This window comes from Phlebotomus papatasi, chromosome 3 (genome assembly GCF_024763615.1).
Source record: "Phlebotomus papatasi isolate M1 chromosome 3, Ppap_2.1, whole genome shotgun sequence".
Classification (NCBI taxonomy): Eukaryota; Metazoa; Arthropoda; class Insecta; order Diptera; family Psychodidae; genus Phlebotomus; species Phlebotomus papatasi.
The window spans coordinates 72,812,283-72,833,222 of record NC_077224.1 but is presented as its reverse complement, the minus strand read 5'-3'; the positions used below and the strand labels follow the sequence as shown (position 1 = coordinate 72,833,222).

Genomic DNA, 20,940 nt, shown 5'->3' with positions numbered 1-20,940 from the left:
ATTTTTTGTAGAACCTCAATTAATTCCTGAGCTTACATATTTTTGATTAAAAAATGGTGAAACTGGCTTGCATCATATGCTGCGGTCCGGAAAGAGTTAACCATTATGTTGAGTATAATTACGCTAAGCCGTGTCTCGGCTAATCCTTAGGTCTGTCAAGGGCCTTAGAGGATGAGAAGTAGCTTACAGCTTCTATTCTGGCTCAATGAAAGCAATAGTAATAGAAAAGTATAGATTGACCTGATTTTCTAAAGCCTCCAAATTTTAAAACACAAAAGATAACCAATGAATATATATATATATATATAATATATATTATATATATAAATATATAATATATATATATATATATAATATTTGCGGTCACATAAGGGTGGTCGGACTTCCCTGTTACTTATGGTCCGGTTGTCTTTTATTAAAAGTAAAGCGAGAGGGGACGGCTGTAGCGTTCTTTACATTACCTTTACATCCCCCCTTCGCTACATTACTCAACCCAGGTGGAATGAATGCCCACCTTGTCTTTGTCCTCCCGGGGCTTGGAGCGGTCCAATTTGTCTGTCAATGTATCGAATGCGTGTGTCACTGTCTGTCATTTGATAGAAGGAGAATGGTCAAAACTACACGGGCGCTGGTCCTGGAATCGCAACAAATGAGAGTAGGCGCATTTTGTAGGTACTATACTGATATAAGATTAAAAAATTACCGGAACCTAGGATGATAAACGTTAGGAGTCTCTGTTTTGCTGTTTTGACAACGAATTACTCAAGAACGACTAAAGCGATTAACTTTTTTTCCTAATAAATTTAACAGTTTTTAGGTATAAAAATATATCAACATTTTTTAATGTTAATTTTACACCTTTTTAAGGGTAAAATTAACATGGAAAAGGGTAACTTCAACCCCCAATACACCTAAAAAGCATAACATTTACACCAATTTTGGATCAATATTGCAGGGTAAAATTAACATTTCCGGAATGTTATTTGAACTTTTTCCAATTTCTCTCAGTCAGTGTATCCATTGACATAGGTCCCGTTCGTGGCGATTCCGGGACCGGATTTGACCATTCTCCTTTAAGTTTCAAATAAATAAATAAATGTGAGATATAGTGTAAAGAACTCCATTCACGTGTGACAATACAGCGGTAACACTCAAAAAGACTGGGAATAACCTTGGAGGAATTTCACAGGACTAATTGTCCCGAGGTCTTGACCGCCAATTGTAGTCCATCAATTTATAATATGTTACAATCGAACTAGGAAGGGCGATCATGGAAATCGCGTGAGCCACGTGTTTAGAAGTGATCCCGAGCTTATGGAGAGCCTCATACTTATTGATCTTGTCCTGCCGCCCGGTGTCGAGTCCCATCCCATCCTCGTGGCAGACTATCACGTCGACCACTTGGAACCCTTCCCGATTTTGCAAAATCAGGTCGGGTCTAAGACGGGCCCCGAACGACCGGGTGATCGGTGCCTCTTTGATAATAACGGCCTCAGGGTCTGCACAAGTAATTACCGCGACGACGAAATTACGGATCCTGTCGTGGCGATTTATGAGTCTCCTTTTGATGTAGAGACATATTCGCAGGATGTGACCCAATGTCTCAATCATTGACCCACATCTACGACAATTTATATTAGGCTGAAGAATACAAATTAAACCACAAAACTAAGCCTCATCTCAGAAGAGGCCTCAATTCTTTTATAAAAAAATTAATTGCAATTTCGTCTCCTCAAAATGAAACTGTTCTAACTGCATTTTCTTTGTATCTGCAATCGTAGCAAAAGAACCTTCATGATACGTCATTAACAACAAATGGTGATAAAAATTAAATGCACTTAGGACAGTTTCATTTTAAGGAGACGATTTGAGGTTATGCTAAGAGCTTCAAGTGAATCTGTGGATAGAGTTGTAAGTTACTATACCCCATTGTTATTAGGTTATTATACCCCACTCAGCAAAAAACCTGCTCAAGAATTTCTTTAAAAATCGAGACGTTATATGGGCTTTCATTCAAAACGAGACTATTGTCTACATTTTGGTGTTTTGGAATTCACCACCTTTTTGAATAAAACCGTCAAATCAAACACAAAACCAATTAATTCTTTTTCTCCTCAGCATTCGCGAAACCGAATCCTTTGGAGAAGGTCAATGTATTGAAAAAATACCTTACAAAATTGTCGAATCCCAGAAAAAACCATCTAAATCACACTTTTTTCATTCCGGAAGCTGAGTAATTGCCGGATGATGATCCTCAACGGTATATCTTCGTCTCTGTCGTCTCCCTGTCCAGTAGAGAATCAGCACAGCAGCTGCAGCTACAAATCCGATTAAATTTGTAACGATGGATCCTGAAACAAAGACAAAGATTGAGGAAAGGGCTATGAAATGATTTTGTGGAAACAAACCCATCAGGATGTATCTGAAAGGTCCTTCGACTTCTCGGCAATTGAGGTCCCTGTAGTGAAATTCTGTGCCTCCAGTGTCCGCTAAGGCTCTTTCTGGATCCTCAGGGGAGTCTCCATTTGTATGCTTGAGGATTTCCAGATGATCTGTGGTCTCATTGCGTCTTCCGAACAGACAGACGCATGTGGAGCTGACGGTGAAGATGTTGGAGGGAAGACAGTTTGTTGAGGAGGCAGACAAGGCACCCAAATGGACGGCTGGGAAGAGAGTGGCCAGAAGGGAAGCCAAAGTGGCCAGAAGGAGGCAGACACTGAATTTTATCTTCATGATTCGGAAGCACATTTCGCGGGATTTACTACGTGGAGCACGTTTGAAGTCCAGCAGGGAGCAGCCCAGGGAGCCACAAATAATCAACTAAAGAAGACAACTTGGTAAAATTGCAAAGCAAAGAGAAAAGCGAAAGACTCACAATCAATCCATTCCAGTAGGGATTGTCCTGAAGCCTCGTACTCGGAGCCCAAAGAAGCAGCCACAGCCCAATGGCAATAGCCATAATCCCAGCCAAAATCTGGAGGACCAAGCAGAATTTCCCCCACTTTGGATGGCGCAAATTCAATGGATTTGGCTTCCCATTATCTTTCAGGAAAAAGCGAAAAACTCATAAAACCCTTCTACCATAAATCACTTAATTAAAAAAAAAGAAACATGGAAAACTCAGGAAAAGTGTTACTAAACTTATTTTTGTAAGAAAAACTAAAACATTTTGCTCGTAAAGTTAAGTAAAGGCTGTCTCTTTAATTTTATGTATCGCATTTCTGAATTCCTTCGCTGCAACTACATAATTGTTTTGTAAGAAAAAAAAGCGAACACGTTTTGAATTCATGTAACATTGTTAATCGCGATTTCTAATCGACCTTTTTGCTAATAATTTCCTAACACTTTGAGCATTGTATTGAGATTTAATGTTATTATCTGATACATTAATCAACTTCCAGAATTCGAACACTTAACATGCCTTAAGGTAAAAGTCATCGAAAGAAGGTGAAAACATTTCTTTTGAGATCTTTCAGAGGAGTTTTGAGATAATTCATTATCAAACATACCTATAAGATTCTGATCATTTGGATTAATGATGATTTACGATTTTAGGTCATCGGTTATATTGAGCAAGTTTTTCGATTAATTCCAATAAATGAATCAATAAAATTTTGTCGATTAGTTTTCGTTTTTAGCTTTGAGATTTTTTTTTATTTTCTGGTTTTTAAGCCTTAAGGCACAGGTCTGCGGTTAATTAGTTTCCAGTTTTTTTTTTTTAATTTCGGCTAGTTACCTATTTAGTTAAAGTTTAATTGGCTCACAGTCTTTAAGATCCCAAAATTTAAATTTTAATTTTTTTTCTACCAGCCAATCAGTTAACTGATATCTGATAACTGCCAATCTGATATTCAGTAATTTCCTTTTATAAATTCGTTTATTTGAGTATGGATTATTCACTTTCGTGTTTTACATTTTCCTCTTTCAATCAGTAGAGTTTCCGTTCCCCAATAATTCACTCATTTAGCTTTAAATTGGATCTTTACTTTAAAACATGTAAATTTTTCGATCTTAAAATTTTTCATTTACTGGTTTTCGGTTATTGAAGTTTTGGCCATTGGTTTTCGACTTTTTTGGATTCCAGAGTTATATGAGCTTCAGACCGAAGACTTGGCCATATAGCTTAACTTCTATAACTTTGTATATTATTCAGGATTTTTAGAAAAAAAAACAAACTATCTTGGAATTGAATATTAAGGGCCAAATTCCAAATAGCCAAATTCCTAGAAGCCAAATCACGAACGCCAATATCCGTAAAAGCTAAAACCTCAACAGCCAAAATCCTGAACATCAAAATCCGGATAGCCAAAATCCTGAAATACTAAATTCCACATGAGTCGAAATCCCTAAAGCCAAAATCCTGAAAGCCGAAATCACGGAAAGCTAAAATCCCGCAAGCTAAAATAGCAAAAGCCAAAATCCGAAAGACAAAACCACAAACACGAAAATCCCGAAAAAGGCCAAAATTTCGAACGGGACGAAGTTCTGAATACCCAAAAACCTGAGAAGCTAAAATCCCGAAAGCCAAAATTCAGGAGATAATTTACACGAGTTTCATCGCATTGAAATTTAGGCCAGTTCCTGATAGTCTCGAAATCTTAAATAACAAAGCATTTTATTGAGTTTTAAAATTGACCCTTTAGAATTTTAAAGCTCAATAAAATGCTTTGTTATTTAAGATTTCGAGACTATCAGGAACTGGGCTAGACCTTCAATGTGAAACTCGTGTAAATTATCTTCTTAATTTTTGGCTTTCAGGATTTTAGCTTCTCAAGTTTTCGGATATTCAGAACTTCGTCCCATTCGAAATTTTGGCCTTTTTCGGGATTTTCGTGTTTGTGGTTTTGTCTTTCGGGATTTTGGCTTTCGATGTTTTGGCTTGCGGGATTTTAGCTTTCAGGATTTTGGCTTTAGGGATTTCGACTCATACGGAATTTAGGATTTCAGGGTTTTGGCTATCCGGATTTTGACGTTCAGGATTTTGGCTATTATAGTTTTAGCTTTTAGGGATTTTGGCGTTCGTGATTTTGGTTTCTGGGAATTTGGCTTTCGGTATTTTGGATTACGGGATTTTAGCTTCCCGGATCTTGGCTTTACTGGGTTCAGGGATTTTCGAATTCTGTATTAGGCCTTCGATATTTTGACTTTCGGGATTCTGACTTTTCAGGATTTTGACTTTAAGAATTCTGGCTTTACGGGATCTTTTCCCCATAAAGATTTTGGTTTCTCGGAATTTTGACCCCTTCGAGATTTTAGCTTTCGAGATTTTGATCGAGACCCCGTTTATTTAGTTTTCAGTCATTTAAATGATAATTTTTTACTAAAGATTATTTCTTTTTAAGTCATTTGGTTTTCAAATACTGAATTTTGTTTATTTATTTTAATTTCTTTAGTTTACGAGTAAACAACTAACGATGTTTCGATTTTCATACATTAGATTTACGATTGTCTTCAGCCTGATGATTTTCTTTCCCTTGATTTTCGTAAATACGATTACCGGTTTGCATTCTTTTTGTTTTTCGTTTTTATTTTCGATCAAGGTGTACTCAACTATATCCTAATATTATCTTTTCTATCATTATTTAATTTAGTCGTTTAATTATTATTTTGTCTTTAGTCATATTTTTATCAAATTTTTGGTTTTCGGTTGTTTATATTTCGATTTTTTTTTGTCTTAATTCTCGTATTACATTCTATATTAATTCAGCTTTTGGGCAATTATTTGTAATAATTTTGACCTCCGTTTTTTTTTTAGTATTTCGTATGTGAAGCATTTGATCTTTTTATTCTATTTCAATTACTTATTACCCAAATTCTTTAGTAGTATCAATTTCGACAACATTTTCGGTGTTGACTGATTGATCATATTTTCCTTTCAAATAACTTTAGATTTTTTGGTTTATTAATTTGGTTATTGAATAATTTATTCAGCTAATTTGATCTCTTTCTATTACTTTGAGTAATTGTTAGTTTTGTTCAGCGAAATTTCTAACAATAAAAGACCAATCATTAGGCTTTCATTCATGAATGATATCGTCTTACTTTTTTGATATCTTATTATGATTATTATAAGAAAATTTTATCTATCAGTAGAATATTTTTCCTTAAATTTTCCTTAATTTCCCAATAAATTAACAAACATTTGAACAAGATACAGCGCTCTCTCATTTGAGTTCGAGCACTTGAACATCATTTCAAGGTAATTTTCCATAAAAATATAAATTTTTTGAGAGTTGATCAAACTCCTTGACTTTGAACATTCCAGTGACATCATTTATTCAATTGAATTTTGGCAAAAAAAATCCACCTTCATATTTCGAAAAGAATAAGAATAATATTTGCATAGCACACATTTTTCTTTGCCAAAAGAGAATGCTATCCATGCTATCTCTTGAAAACAATGCTTTGCTAGCTTCACTTATACAAATATTGTTATAAATGAATTTAAATAATTATTCGGAGAGGAATGTGCGAAATTTAAGCGGTAGTTTGTAGTAAAGAAAACCTTCCGACTGCACGTGTTCCTAAGGTGCAAATGAATATTCAAGAAAACCCATAAAAAACATATAATGCCTCTAATGCATACTTAAAATGATAAGATCTTTGTACTAAAATAAGAAGAATTAAATGCTTAATAGGATCAGTAGTAAGACTTAATGTTGAACATGGACATTATAAGTATAAGACGGGAAAATTAAAAAAAAAACATCTTTAAGTCAACGTCAAAATAAATTAATTTAACAGAGGATTAATCAAAATCGATTTAAAGTATTAGATCTGTAAGTTTTTATATGTCCTAATATGTATTCAATATATTCATTGACTTTTTGGGATCTTTAAAATTACTTTCAAAAGATTAGAGCCAAAAGAATTTTCTCAAATTATATAGTTATTAAAATAAGCATATTAATCTGTCTGTACTAAATATCTGTACTAAATATATTGCATTACGTTTTGACTATTTTTGTTTTACTTCTATATTATATGAGGAAAGGTATCTATTAGATCTGCGGGATGTTTATAACGTTTTTTACATCTTAATACAAGGCAAAAAACACGGTTTTCGATTATTGTACTAAAATGTACTAAAAATTAAGTCAATTCTGAGTACTATTTCCTTTTCATTAAAAAAGACTTTTCATAAGAAATAGAATACATTATATCAACAAATCATTTTTGAAGTTTGATATATAGCAAAAAGAAGCAAGGAAAGTGATCTTGCATTAATCTACTAAGAAGTACTAAAATTAAACCAATTCTTATGTACTATTTCCTTGTCGCTAAATATTATTTTTCATCCAATACGTTTGCAGAACATTTCTAAAGTTTGATATATCGCAGTAAAATCCAAAGTGACATTGTCCCTTTTGTGTACTAAAATGTACTAAATATCAAGTAAATTATTTTAAATTGTTTTTGTTTGGCCTAAGCTGATTTCATTTGTAAGAAAACAAAAAAAATGGTACAATATTGCAAACTATGCAAAAAACGCTTTATCATTAGTGTACTAAAATACACTAAAATTAAGATAGCTTTTTTGTACTACTATTTTTCATTCGACAAAACTGATTTTTCATAAAGAAATGTGTATAATACATCTTTAGATCGATTCTAAATTGTTATTATAATGTAATAAAATGTAAAAAAATAGAGTTTTTCGGTAGTGTATTAAAATGTTCTAAGTATAAAATTTATTCAAAACACTACTGTACTAAAAAAAATTAAATTATTACACAATTTTTTTAAAATCAAAATTACTTTGTAAATCTAATTTATATTTTCAAAACAAATGGATAACGATAGGTCATTGATCGTTTGTAAAGTTTGTTTACACTTTATCATTAGCGTACTAAAATGTGGTAAAATTATGTAAATTTGTTTGTATTTTTCCTTTTCCTTTTAATATGATTTTCAAAAGAAAAGGAATAAAATATAACTGAAAATCGTTTATGTTTGATATGTTGCAATAAAATATAAATAATGACACTTTTTATTAGTGTACTAAAATGTGCTAAAATTAACTCAATTCTTTTGCACTATTTTCGTTTCGTCAAATGTAATTTTTATAAAAAAGGAATGCAATATATTATTTGTAAATCGTAAATTTTTTTTGTATTGATATAAAGTACTAAAAATGACAGTCGTGTTCTAAAATGTACTAAAACTCAAATAATATTCATTGTAATTTCCTCTTAACATTATTTTTTCGAAATGCACAATATTATGATTGCTAATGATCTCTAGTTAATAACAATTTCAAGAACTTATGAACCTTACCTTTGAAATTCTTATTGACCACCAGCATTCGAGAGTGCCTCAAACTCGATCTGGTTGGGACATGGCGTCCTGTAATTTGTGGAGGTTTCATATTTTGGGGCACTGTTGTGGCCATATAAACTGCCTGAAAGGGAAGCAAACAAAAATTTCTTCAACTATCTCAATACAAATATTTACACAGAAAAAACTCCGACAATCTTAACAACTCAAAGTGTTAGATTTTTAATGATGGACCCAACATTGGAGAATCATTAGATGGAAAACGAAGATTTCATGGGACTTTTTGCTGTCTGTGGATGATTTAAAAAGCCTTTCTCTCACCTTTTGAGGCATCTGAAAAGTGTTGGAAAGTTTCTTTATACTTTGCAGAAGGCTAGCAAAGCTTACCCAATAGCTACAAAGTGCCCCAAGTATTTTGTTTAATTTAATGCATATTTCTTGGAAGAAATCATTGGCAATTTTAACAAGAATCGGAAGTGAAATAGAGGTTGAACACGCGGTGGAAAGCTTTGAAAATTTCGCAATAAATTAGTGTTCACTCTTTAATTAAAAATCGTAATCAAGGAAGAAGTCTTCTGGCTTTCTTGAGAACGAAAATTCAATTAAATTTTTATAGAGATCCAAAGCAAAGGAAAAGGTGAAAGATTTCTCTGTCTTTTTTTTAACTTATAGAACAATTCTCTCACAGACATAAAATTCAATACAAAACTCAGGAGAGGTAAGAGAAACATGTAAAGCAATTAAACTCCCTCACATTATCGCGCGTACAATTTACATTTTATAGTAATTAAAAGCATGACGCGTGTGAAGACACTATAAATTACGCAATAATGCTCTTATGCTAAAGTTTGTAAAGAGTTCCAACCACAGCAAAAAAGTTTCCTCGGCCACAAGAAAACTGATGAGGCATGAAAATTTATTAATCAATAAAATTCCGTTCATAATACTGCAGAAAAAGAGCATTCTTGTGGACATTAAACCGCTCAAAGAAACGCATTTTTATCGCAAACACGCCAATGAATGGAAAATCCACGAGGTTAGTCGAAAATTGTGTCATGTGAGATAATTGTTTTTGAAAAGAAAATCTACCAATGAACTATTAGCCCCATCAGGGTCGCAAAATACACAAGAAAATTCAAAGGAAAATTATGGAGAAAAAATATTTAAATAAGAGAGAAAGAGTCGCAAACAATTAGCACTTGCTGAACATTTATCTTATTGGCTTATTAAGTCTTGAAAGGGAGTCAATGTTATTGAAATAATTAACAACACATAGACGTTTTTCCATTGGAGTTTTTCCACTAGTTCCTCCCGGTTTTTTTCTCTTATTGAACTTGGCAGAAAAAAAAATTATCCGGGAAGTGGACAATACAATTATTTTTCTCACATTAATTTTAAGAAATAATTTTCGCAATAATTTTATTGGAAATAGATATTGTTTTAGTAGAATCATTTTAGTAGAAAATAAAACATTTTGAAATTTTAAACTACTTCTTTCTTTAAAATATTTATTGAAACTGGAAATAACTTTATTATGATTAGCTAAGACACCAATTAATTTTACGGTATAATAAAGAAATAAAGGACGCTTAAATACCTTAGAATAAGCTAACAGAAAATCAAAAATAATCCTAATATTCAGAATTAGTAATTCACCAATTAAACGCCTCAATAAACCACAATATAAACTGATTCAAGAAAAAAATCTTAAATATGTGCGATTAGAAAGAATCACACCTAAGTACTTTATCTTTATGGTAGTTACTCATTGTTCAATATTCTATTAAAGACATCAACTAATTTTGTTATAATTCGAAATGTTACCGAAAATTGCGATATAAAACAGAAAGTACATAAAATTCTAAGAAAATGACAATCTACAGAGAGATTATGTATTAAGAATTTCACAAGAAATAAGAATTTTTCTTTTTAAATTATAACTAATTTCTTACCCAAGAAGCAAAATAGCTGCCTTATAGAACCAAGTATTAAACAAGTCTTTTAGTGCACTTTTAAAAGACTTAAAGTGAGAATTTTCTGTAGAAATTCCTATAGGAGCTCTTAAGATCCTTAAGAGTGCGCCACTATACTTATAGTAATCTCAATGATGGGACCAAGAGTGTTATAAGCAAATAAAAAGATTTTTGGTTCTATAGTGCCTTACTTAAGGAATTCTACAAGACTATATTAAGAAAAAATTCTTTCTTGGGTATTCATAAAAAATATTTAGCTGCGACACCTATTCACATCGAACAGACTGGGCTTTTCTACATGGTCATTGCTTTTTTACACGTGGAAAAAATAATCAAAAAACTGCGGCACCAAACCAATTTTTGCTCTAATTTGATATTTTTTTACGCCTTATGAGACAATATTCTTTAAAAAGGAAATGATGTATTAGTAAAATTGTCCGTTTATAAGTACCTTGAGAAAAGAGCAAAGAGCAATTTACCGGTCAATTGCTTTTTGCTCTTGATTCGAGGTGTTTAGATTTGGAAACAAATCAGTAATAAACTTAGGCCGTCTTCAGACTAGAGGTTTAGCCCAGTTTTTGAAGGTCTCAAAATTCTAAATAGCGAACAACTTCATTAGTTTTTGGGAGCTTAATAGGTTATTTATATTTAATAATACAATCCTAAGTTATTTTTTTCCAAAAAATCGTGATTGATAAGAAATTAGAACACTTAAGCCATTTGGCTAAACCTTAGGTCTGAAGCCCGTATTATGGACAGACAAAGCTACTCCAATGCTAAGCCAAACCTATTCAAAGATCTACCGGAAGCTTAAAGTGCATGTTTACATAATCGCCGCTTTAGTGCCGATTGTTCGGCCATTTCGAATTTCGGTATTCTTGACACTTCAATTGTCAAAAATGTCAACAACAGTGCATGAACATTGGATGCATACAGTGGAACCGTTATGTACTTTTGTGGATTTCAGGAAGACAGAATGTTTGAATTCCAATTCCGTTAATATAAATGGCTTTTTCAAGAACTTATTTATTTTTGTGAAACTCGACAGTTTAAATTTCAAACTTTTAACGGAGTTTTAGGTAAGTTCTCTCTGATATACCTTCGAATCGGTGCAGAAAAAGTCTCAACCGAATAGAGCTTTTAAATCGGGAAGAATATCACTGAACGTATGTAATAAGAATTTTCCGACAACAAAATGCCTAGCCTAAATATAGCCTTAGTATATAAGAAACTTTGTATCTTAAGGCACGAGATAAACTTCAAATTGAATTGAATTGAATTGAAGTGAAGATTTACATACGTTGATACTCGACACGCTTCGAAATTCGAATAAAAAATACTTCGGCCTCCACGCAGACGAAACGAGAAGTTTTTTTTTTTTTGTTCTCGAAACCAATCTTCAAAAATCCTTTCTCGAAACTTTGGCTGTGAGTGCCCGAAAGATAGAACTGATTTATACACAGCTCGAGCTTAAAAAATTCAAAAATCGGTTACGAAAGCCGAAAATGATACTTTAATTCTCGTTTTGTCCATTTGGTTGCCGAAGAACATCTTGTTCGAATTTGGAAGCGTCACCAATAGTGTCAAAAATGTATCAGGTTTTTGCTTTGCTGTAGTCATAGGTAATCATACTTCATAATCACGGAGTAATAAATTTACCAAATTCCTAATGTGATAAACTTTCCCCAATCTGCGGAAGTTTTGTTTAAAAATTCGAATATGATTTTAAATTCTTCGAACATCGACGTCTTTTTGTACCAATAAAGTTCTATTTACCTTTTAGCCAAGACACTATTGGTAAATCACACTCCAGCTGTGAATGGGAATACCCTAGCGATAAAAAAGATGCACAAAAAATGGAGTTTGATTCACCATCTAAAAGGTAAAAGGAACTCTATGTACTCAAACAGTCATTGATATTCGAAGAATTCAATCTCAATTTCGAATATTCACATTAAATTTTCGCTGAAGTTGGAGAAAATTCACACATTAAGCACTTCAAAATTCTAACAGGAGGTACTTCAGCCATTTTGCAGAATTGTTAAGAAGTAAGAATATCTCTTTTTTGGTTTTAAATAGATCATCGAATTTATCAAACTCGTCTTGTAAATGGTAAGAAAATTGTTCTTGTGAAGGAATAAAAATATCCAGAACTTTGTGTAAAAAACAAATTTGCGTGGAACTTTGTGAATTTCGTTTAGTCGGATAAGACTGTCTTTGAATACTTGAAAAGTCACTCCGAATATTTGAAATACTTGAAAATTCTACCATGGACTACAATCGAATGTTCGTACTAGGTACTTTCGGAGACACTTTTCTAGCATTTTAAACAGAAACTGGCTGAAAACAGTCGTCAAGGAAAATTCTAATACAGTAGACTCTCTTTCAATCGAGCATATGGGGCAAAATGTTATCCAAATTATCGCGAGATTTGGGCGTCAAAATCATTGTAAATTCCACAAATAGCGCTCAAATAAATTGAATCAAGATAAAACAAGAGGAACTACAGCGAATTTGAACAAATTTGCTTTAAAATCAAACGTGAAAATTTCTACGAAATTTTGCACCCGATTGAAAAAGAGCCGATTAAGCGAGAGTCTACTGTACCGGGTTTGAAACCCAAAAATAGCTACTATCACTTCTTCTTTGAAGTATCTCAAATGGTTTTCTGTTCGAATTTCGAAGAGTTTTTAATGTCAACAATGGCAACCTTCAATTTGTTGCGAGGAAAATGAAAGAAATTAAGTTGATAGTTTTCCAGACTCATCTATGACGTCTATCCCGTCTATTTATCTATGCTCCAAAATACAGTTTGAGATTCAAAAATTTTTTCGAAATTTTATCCAAGACACTTTTATATAGCGAAACGACGGCTGTGAACAACCGGTATAATACATTTTTATAAGATGTAAAAGGTAAGCAGATTCTAAAAACGTGTTTTAAGCTACATTTTATGTAAAGCAATTGAAAGTTGACACTGTATTATTACAATGAGATTCTTATGCATTTTGAACGCAAGTCTATCATTCATAATAATCAGTAATTATTTATTAGATATTCCTGCAGTTTTTCTTGAAGGTTGTTCTTTAACCAAATAATCAATTTTTCTATATTTTTGCCATATTTTATAGCTTTATTATGCCAAATACCACAGAAAGCTGCAAAATAGAATCTTGTTGCAGACTTTATTAAACAAAATTAATTATTGTTTTCCGACTCTTTTCTATCAAAAATCAATCTTATCTTACAATGTTGAAGGAATATGCTAAGACACGATAGCCATTCATCAATAAATCATAAGTTGAGAGTTTATTCAGAGTTAAAATCTCACCGGAAGAATGCAAACATTTGCAGCGAAAAATCATTGGGTGTCCCAATAATCATTATCATTAGCCACTGACCCTCTGGCAATGGGAATAGTTATTGTGAAACTAAAGAAAACACCTCCGGAAAGGCGTGTAATTGAAAAGCTGGAAAGTTCAGTGGGAAATGGAGAAAAAAAATGGAGGAAATTGAGTAAAATTTACCTGCGAAGGTTGACTGAGACGATGAGAATTTGAGTCTGGTGAGGAGGATCTTGCATGATTCTTAATCCTGGGAATGACATCACTCTTTCCAGGGGACTCTGAGGATGACGATGACTCCACAAGCTTCATTTCCTGAACATAGCTGAGCTGCTGTTGGAATTTGTGACTGTTCAGGGGAATATTTTGGTAACTATTGGATGAGGAAGCATTGGCAGGAGTATTGAAAGTATTGAGAACTTCCGGGAGGAGTTTGACCGTTTCCTCCCCATACTCCTCAGAATCCTCATCATCGTCCATCTTCAGCCTTATTCGGCGCCTGGGGACAACACCCTTGTCCTCCTGGCCAGATTCTGTGGTGCCGTTGAGACCGAAAAAATTCGATTTTGCACTACTGATAGAGGTTTTGTGATTCTGACGCCTCAGTTCATCACTTTGCACCGTTTCACTGAGATTCACATACTGACTCTTGTCAGCATCGCGCTTTTCACACTGACTTCCAGGTGGAGAACTTCTCTCATCTCTCACCGTCTGACCTTCCCGCCTCTCTTGAAGCGTCACATCTCCAGCATCACTCCTCCCCATGACGTCACTCTCACTCGCGTTCACTCTTCTGGTAGGAATGTCATCAAACTTAAATGTGATTTCTGTGAAGGGAAAACCCCCATTCTTCACTACATCCCCATCCAGAGATACCCTGGCACACTTCTTCACCTCACTCTTGCCCAAATTGTCATAGGCACTGATTGGTCGGGAAAGCTTGTCTGCAACATTAATTGTTGATGTCATTGCTTCAGCTGCCCCAGCTCAAGTTTTTCACCCATTTGTGTACCTGTTGTGCAAAAGAAATGTTTCGTATGTAAACAAAATGATGTATGGTTTGTTGCTGCATTGGCTCATTTAAATAGGGTCACATTTTGCTGACTTGCAACCTGAACACTGAGTTGAGAAATCCCATAGTAAGAGATAAAGATTTGTGAAATTGTTTTAGAGAAGTCAAGTCTTAGGCGAAAAATTATGCTATCGGAAGAAATGAAGGAATCAATTTACTAAAGAAAAAAGTAAATGATTATTAAAATCTGAAGGAAGCATTTCTTGTGCAATTTATCTGTATGTGCCCTGCTGTTCTGCACTTATAACACTCGTCATTTTAAGTAGTGAAAACAATCTATACAACCAGTAGGGTAAATTTCCTAATTCAAAACAATTTCCAGATGCTTTAACTTTGACAGAAGATTCAACACATTAAGTTAATATTTTTTCTGAAGAGAATTACATAAATTTGCTCCTTGACTTTTCTAGAATGTTACTGTTTAGTGAAAATTCTTTAGATATAATTTGAAAACTTCTTAAATACAAGAAAAATACACGAGTGTAAAATGCTTCTATTGGAAACAAATTAATCCAAATGGAGACAAGGGAAAGTTTCTAATTGGAGACAAACAGTGTAAGTAAGTGAAACCGCGAAGAAAGGCTTCCAAAACCTTGTTGAGTTGCTCTTGAGTGTAGAATTGGTTCTTATTCTTAGTCTTTTCTCTTTTCCCATATAAAACAATAAGATAATCTCTCCAAAAAATCATTTTTCCGGGGTTTCCTATTGAAGCATTTGCAGACACTTCAGAAAAACCCTTTTTGTTCACGAAATAGGTAATTATTTCATTTGAAAACTTCATGTACCGTTAACAATAAAAATGAGCACTTACTTTAACTAAAATTAGCCAGAAATATGACATAAATGTTAAACAAAATGGATAAACAACAGTCACCTAATTGTGTTTTTCATTGGAAAACATGGTCGATTGATGAAAAATTCGATGGTGAAAAGGTACACTTTTAATTTTTCTGAGAAATTAACAAATTAAAATTTGTGAATATGAATGGATTTTCGCTTTATTTGGCGCAAAATTAACTAAATAATGAAACTGTGGTATAGAAAATATATGAATATAATAATTTAGTACTGTATTTATCATGAAAACAATGAAGTTTCTATTTGGAGTAGCGAAAAATTCCCATTTGGAGCAGATTTTGAATCAGCTTAATTTACCCTATTACAGTACGACTCTTGTAGTTTTAAACCCGGGTTACGATAGGCTAATTGTGAATCTTCTCTAAGCCAGAAGTTTGAGATTTCCTAACTGTTTCATATGGGTAAGCGAAAAAGACAACGAAAAAGTACTCTAGAGTAGGGGGAGGTGGGGCTACATTGAGCTATGGGGCTACATTGTTATACGATTTTTTCGCATATTTCTAAATGAAACTGGGTTTTAACATGACGTAAATTGGATAGACAAAATAATTGTGCATCTAAATAAAATAATTGTAAGGACCAGTTTCATTTAGAAATATGCGAAAAAGTCGTATAACAATCTAGCCCCACAGCTCAATGTAGCCCCACCTCCCCCTATATAGATCTTTTATTTCTTGTACCTCTTCGCTGTCTTCTTTGTCTCATTGTACATCTGAACTAGTAAGGAAATCTCAAAGTTTAGTATTGTATTCGGTTCACAATTTTAGCCTATTGTACCCTATATCATTGAAAAATACATAAGATTTTAAGGTAAATGTAAAACCTTTGCAAATATTTAAACTACTTTTGTTAGGTAAGAATCTTAGTAAGAACCAAAGACAAATTTTAAAGAATGGACTAGTATATTCAGTGACTAATAAACCTTAGACAATTGAAAAAAAATAAGAATCAAGAGCATTAACACGTTAGAGTCGCACTGAACTAGCAATTTAAATATTTTTAGCAAATCCATCATCAATATTTCGTAAACTTATTTGATATTTAGATGCCAGATTTCTAGATTATAAATAAATAATATAATTGTGTTATTTCAGAAAGTGTCGTAAACATATCGGTGCTACAGACAAGCAACAAGTCCCATTTGAAATCTCTTTTCAACGAAAATTCTGACTAACAAAAAAAATTAACAACAAAAAAATTAACAATTGCAATGCGCATTAATTTGGTAACGAAAACATGCATAAAAATGTTTTAATTACGGCGTTTTTGTAAAAGCATTAGGGGAGACAGGGGTAGAATTAGCCAGCAAATGAAGTTTTTTTTTCGCGAGTGACTTGTGAAAAAATGATAAGGTTTGTCTAATATTTTTATGTTTCATAAGTAGCATTAGGATATTGGCTATATGAAACATTGTAGTTCAAAGCTCTAAAATCCTTGGCTTTTTCTTGAGAGGATAATGAAAAAAGTACTGCACATTGGCTACACTTACCCCTGCCTGGGTAGAAATAGCCACTTTTGGGGTACTAATTGCCACTAGTTTCCCAGATGAACTTTTAAACTGGAGATACCAAATATTGTTTCACTTGATATACTGAAGCCCACTGATGCTAAATATGTTACTTAAACCTAAAGAAAAGGGCTTTAGCCAACTTTTTTATGACATTTTTGTAATTGAGGCAAAATTAATGCAAACATTCTGAAAAAATCTATTTCTCAAGTTGCTCATACAAATGGCAATATTGCTTGGAATATCAATAGTACTTTTTCATCTAACAATTATTCATCTATTAGTAAAAAATCATTGATAGTTTTAGCCCGCCACGGAAGAGTGACTACAACTGCCCCGAGGGCTGTTTCAGTGTTTATCATCTTATATAAAAAAGTGGATAATTATTATCCAAGTGAAAAATATTTTTTAATTAGGTTTATTGAACCAGAAACGAGGTAAAACTATGAAATCTTAACTAGAAACTCAGAAAACCAAATGCTGGTCCAAAAACTGTAACATCAAAACTACAATTTTATACCCATTTTATAAAAGTGCTTCTAAATTGTAGGATAACAGGATCAGAGTTATAAATATTTCTGGGAATATGGGGATGTGTTCCTACTTTCATTAAAAAATACTTTGCTCGATGTACATTTTAAGAAAAACGAGAAAAATCCACTGTCTACTTTTACCCCTGGCTATAGGTACCCCGGTCTCCCCTACCAACCCTGTCCTATTAAATAATGGTGCTTTTGCAATGATTTATGATAATCTTTTTTTAGAACTGTACTTAAGAACAGTAAAATGCTCCATTTCTCATTGGCATAAGACCATAACTTCTTCCACATCTTGAAATTATGTCACAAAATCGGAGATATTAACGACGAAAAACATTAGGCTGGAATAAAAGTGATTCAATAACAGGAAAAGCTAACTGAACTTGGGACCGTCTGGTTAAGAAAAATGTCCAATATTTGCCATATAAGTTTTAAGCTTTTTTCTTGCATTTTTGTATTTTGTATTATTAGTTAGTACCGTAACTGTACCAAATTCCGGCCAGCATGCAATTTCGGCCATTTGTTTTATTCCTCTAATTTCCATGAATTTTTAGTTTTTTTTTTAATTGCAAAAATATCGCTTCTACGAACAAAATATTGTGAAAGAGAGTTTGGAAGAATTCTGGAAGGGCAAGGAACTATAAGAATCAAAGTGGCCGAAATACTACCCAAATGTCTGCAACTTCATTCATTTCAAAATGTATCAAGAATGAATTTTATATAAAACAAAGATAATAAACCATCTACAGGGTTCCAAGTAACAAGAAAATCGATTTGTATTAAAAATATTACTCTTAAAACTTTAGCTTTAATGCTTGCATGCAGCTATGCTGAAATTTAGTACAGTTACCCTGATTTCAAAAAAAAAAATTGGATGAGAAGATCCAAATTGGATTCTTTTTAAATAGCAAACATAACGCGAAGTAGACATCTTTCAATTAGGGAAGCGTTAAAATAGAGTTTTATTATCCAATTTTTAAATGTAACTGAACTTTGCAATGACTTAGCTCCACAAACCATTTACGAAGCTAAAATACATTATGATAAAGCTCAATTCCATTTAAAAATAGGTGAAGAAACCTAATTAAAAGCTGCCCGAACTCAACAGTGCCCCTAGTTCTCCCTATTATCTGAGATTAAGGCGGACTAGAGGTTTATCCCGCAGTTTCTGAATATCTTAAAATGCTAAATAACAAAATCAATTTAATTAGCTTTTCAGAATTCAATAAATCGTGTACTTTTGATAATAATCTTTAGTCAAAATTTCCAAGAAAAAAACTGTTTACTGATTACAAATTTTAAAAGTTAAGCTCTATGGTTAAGCCTTAGGTCTAAAGCCCATATTACAATTAAGTTAGCATGAAATGATTGTAAAAAACCGACATTAGTATATTTACTTAGTACAGGGTACAGGTACAGGGAAAACTTTTCAACTTTCTAGGAGCTTTCGGCTCGGTCTCCAAACCTTCATCAGTAGTCAAATCTTTAAAATGTTCTTTGAGATTCGTTTATTCACTGAGAAAAAAAGAGGGTGCGATTAACTTTTTTTCCTCAGAACTTTAGCATTTTTAGGTGTAAAAATATATTAACATTTTTTAATGTTAATTTTGCACCTTTTTAAGGGTAAAATTAACATGACAAAAGGTAATTTTAACCCCTTATACACCTGAAAAGTCTAATATTTACACCGATTTTGGATCAATACTGCAGGGTAATGTTAACATTTCCAGAATGTTATTTAAACTTTTTCTGATTTCTCTCACTCAGTGTTGATTGGGCCAGGATTTTCACAGAGCATGCAAATACTGAGAGAAATCTGAAAAAGTTAAAATAACATTCCGGAAATGTTAATTTTACCCTACAGTATTGATCCGAAATCCGTGTAAATATTATGCTTTTTGGTGTATGATAGGGGTTGAAGTTACCCTTTTTCATGTTATTTTTTACCCTAAAAAAGGTGTAAAATTAACATTAAAAAATGTTGATATATTTTTACACCTAAAAAGTGTTAAAGTTACGAGGAAAAAAAGTTAATCGCACCCCCATTTTTTCTCAGTGAAGGGAATGAGGGTGCTTTTGACAATTTTTCCCAAATTTTTAAAAATAACAGTGACGGTTCCTTCCATTGCAAAAGAGCGATAACTGAATTTTTCTAGTAACTTTTTTTCTTGCAAAATTTCGTGAAATTTTGAAACCCTAACATTAAGTACTGTATGCTGTGTACAGCACTGATGTTTTCAATATCATTCAACTCTGCACAGATCTTGTTATGCAATGAATAAACCCAACATGAATTGACTTCTTCTCTTCAACATCGTCACTATTTATTATTGTTGAGATTTCTCAAACACCTGGGAAAACGGTAAAGTGTTCAAGATTCAAGTAAAGAAAAATTGCGCAGACAATAGCTAAAGTCATAGTGGACACGGCAATACCACAATAAACCATTGAAGACTCTTCGAGTACTTTAGTGAGAGTTTTTTTTTCTTTTTCTTAGCATTAGCTATTGCTGAAGAAATTCACGGAGGCGTGCGCATGTTTAGATAATAACGAGAGAAAATGAGCTTCAATTTCTTTCTTCCAGCCACTCTTTGTGCTATTCAGAGTATGGAAAGGTCTTATGGACGGAAAGAGGATGTTAATCACTAATTTGCGATAAATCACATTAGTGTGCAAAAATGTGACGAATAAATCCATAATAGTTCTTCGGGGAGCATTTTATTCCAGCATGTTCAGTAACATGGAACGAATATGATTCATTTTGAAAAAATAAAAAACCGTTTTGACCACAAAACAATTCTTTTTGGCTGGAAAAATGCGTCAACAAAGTCACAAAAAGAAGTGAAATTTAACTAAAACTCACGTTTAGAAAAACTTTTTAGATATTGTTGAGTCATTACCTTGATACACGGGCTGTTTTTTTCGTATTCCGAGGGTTCCAACTAGATTTTATTTAAAGTATTCCACAGAATTGATCACTTCAATATTAACTTTGATATTTCAATGTCATCGATTTCTTTTTTCGTACCCAATCACTTTTGTCATTCTCGCAACTGATGTTCGGTTTATTTTGCACAATAAAATACTGATTACGGTTCACGAACAAACTTGGGGTAAAGAAAATAATAACTTTGTGCTTCCACTTCAACGGACCAACTTCAACTGAACACAAAATTCCAAGCAGTCAACCAAGTCGAGCGAACACAAGAGTTTTATGGCACTTCATACATTTCTGTTGGGTAGTCGGTGCGCGCGCTACTCCATCCTCACCTCATGCCCCAATCCCTCTGACCCTGGACAAACCGCACAAAAACCACTATTCGTCAAAATTATTTTCAAAGAAAGCTAAGAGACCAACAAAAAAAATCTG

At 33.1% G+C, this 20,940-nt stretch overlaps 1 protein-coding gene across 1 annotated transcript; it reads right to left on the bottom strand.

Moving 5' to 3' along the window:
• Positions 1-2,098: 2,098 nt before the first annotated feature.
• On the bottom strand, positions 2,099-20,838 carry LOC129807305 (uncharacterized). Its single transcript, XM_055856483.1, has 6 exons — positions 20,471-20,838; positions 13,778-14,606; positions 8,278-8,401; positions 2,876-3,042; positions 2,409-2,820; positions 2,099-2,351 (listed from the first exon to the last, which is right to left on the bottom strand). Exons 2-6 carry the CDS (start codon positions 14,561-14,563, stop codon positions 2,218-2,220), a joined length of 1,623 nt encoding a protein of 540 aa, XP_055712458.1. The 5' UTR covers positions 14,564-14,606; positions 20,471-20,838; the 3' UTR covers positions 2,099-2,217.
• Between the last annotated feature and the right edge of the window lie 102 nt (positions 20,839-20,940).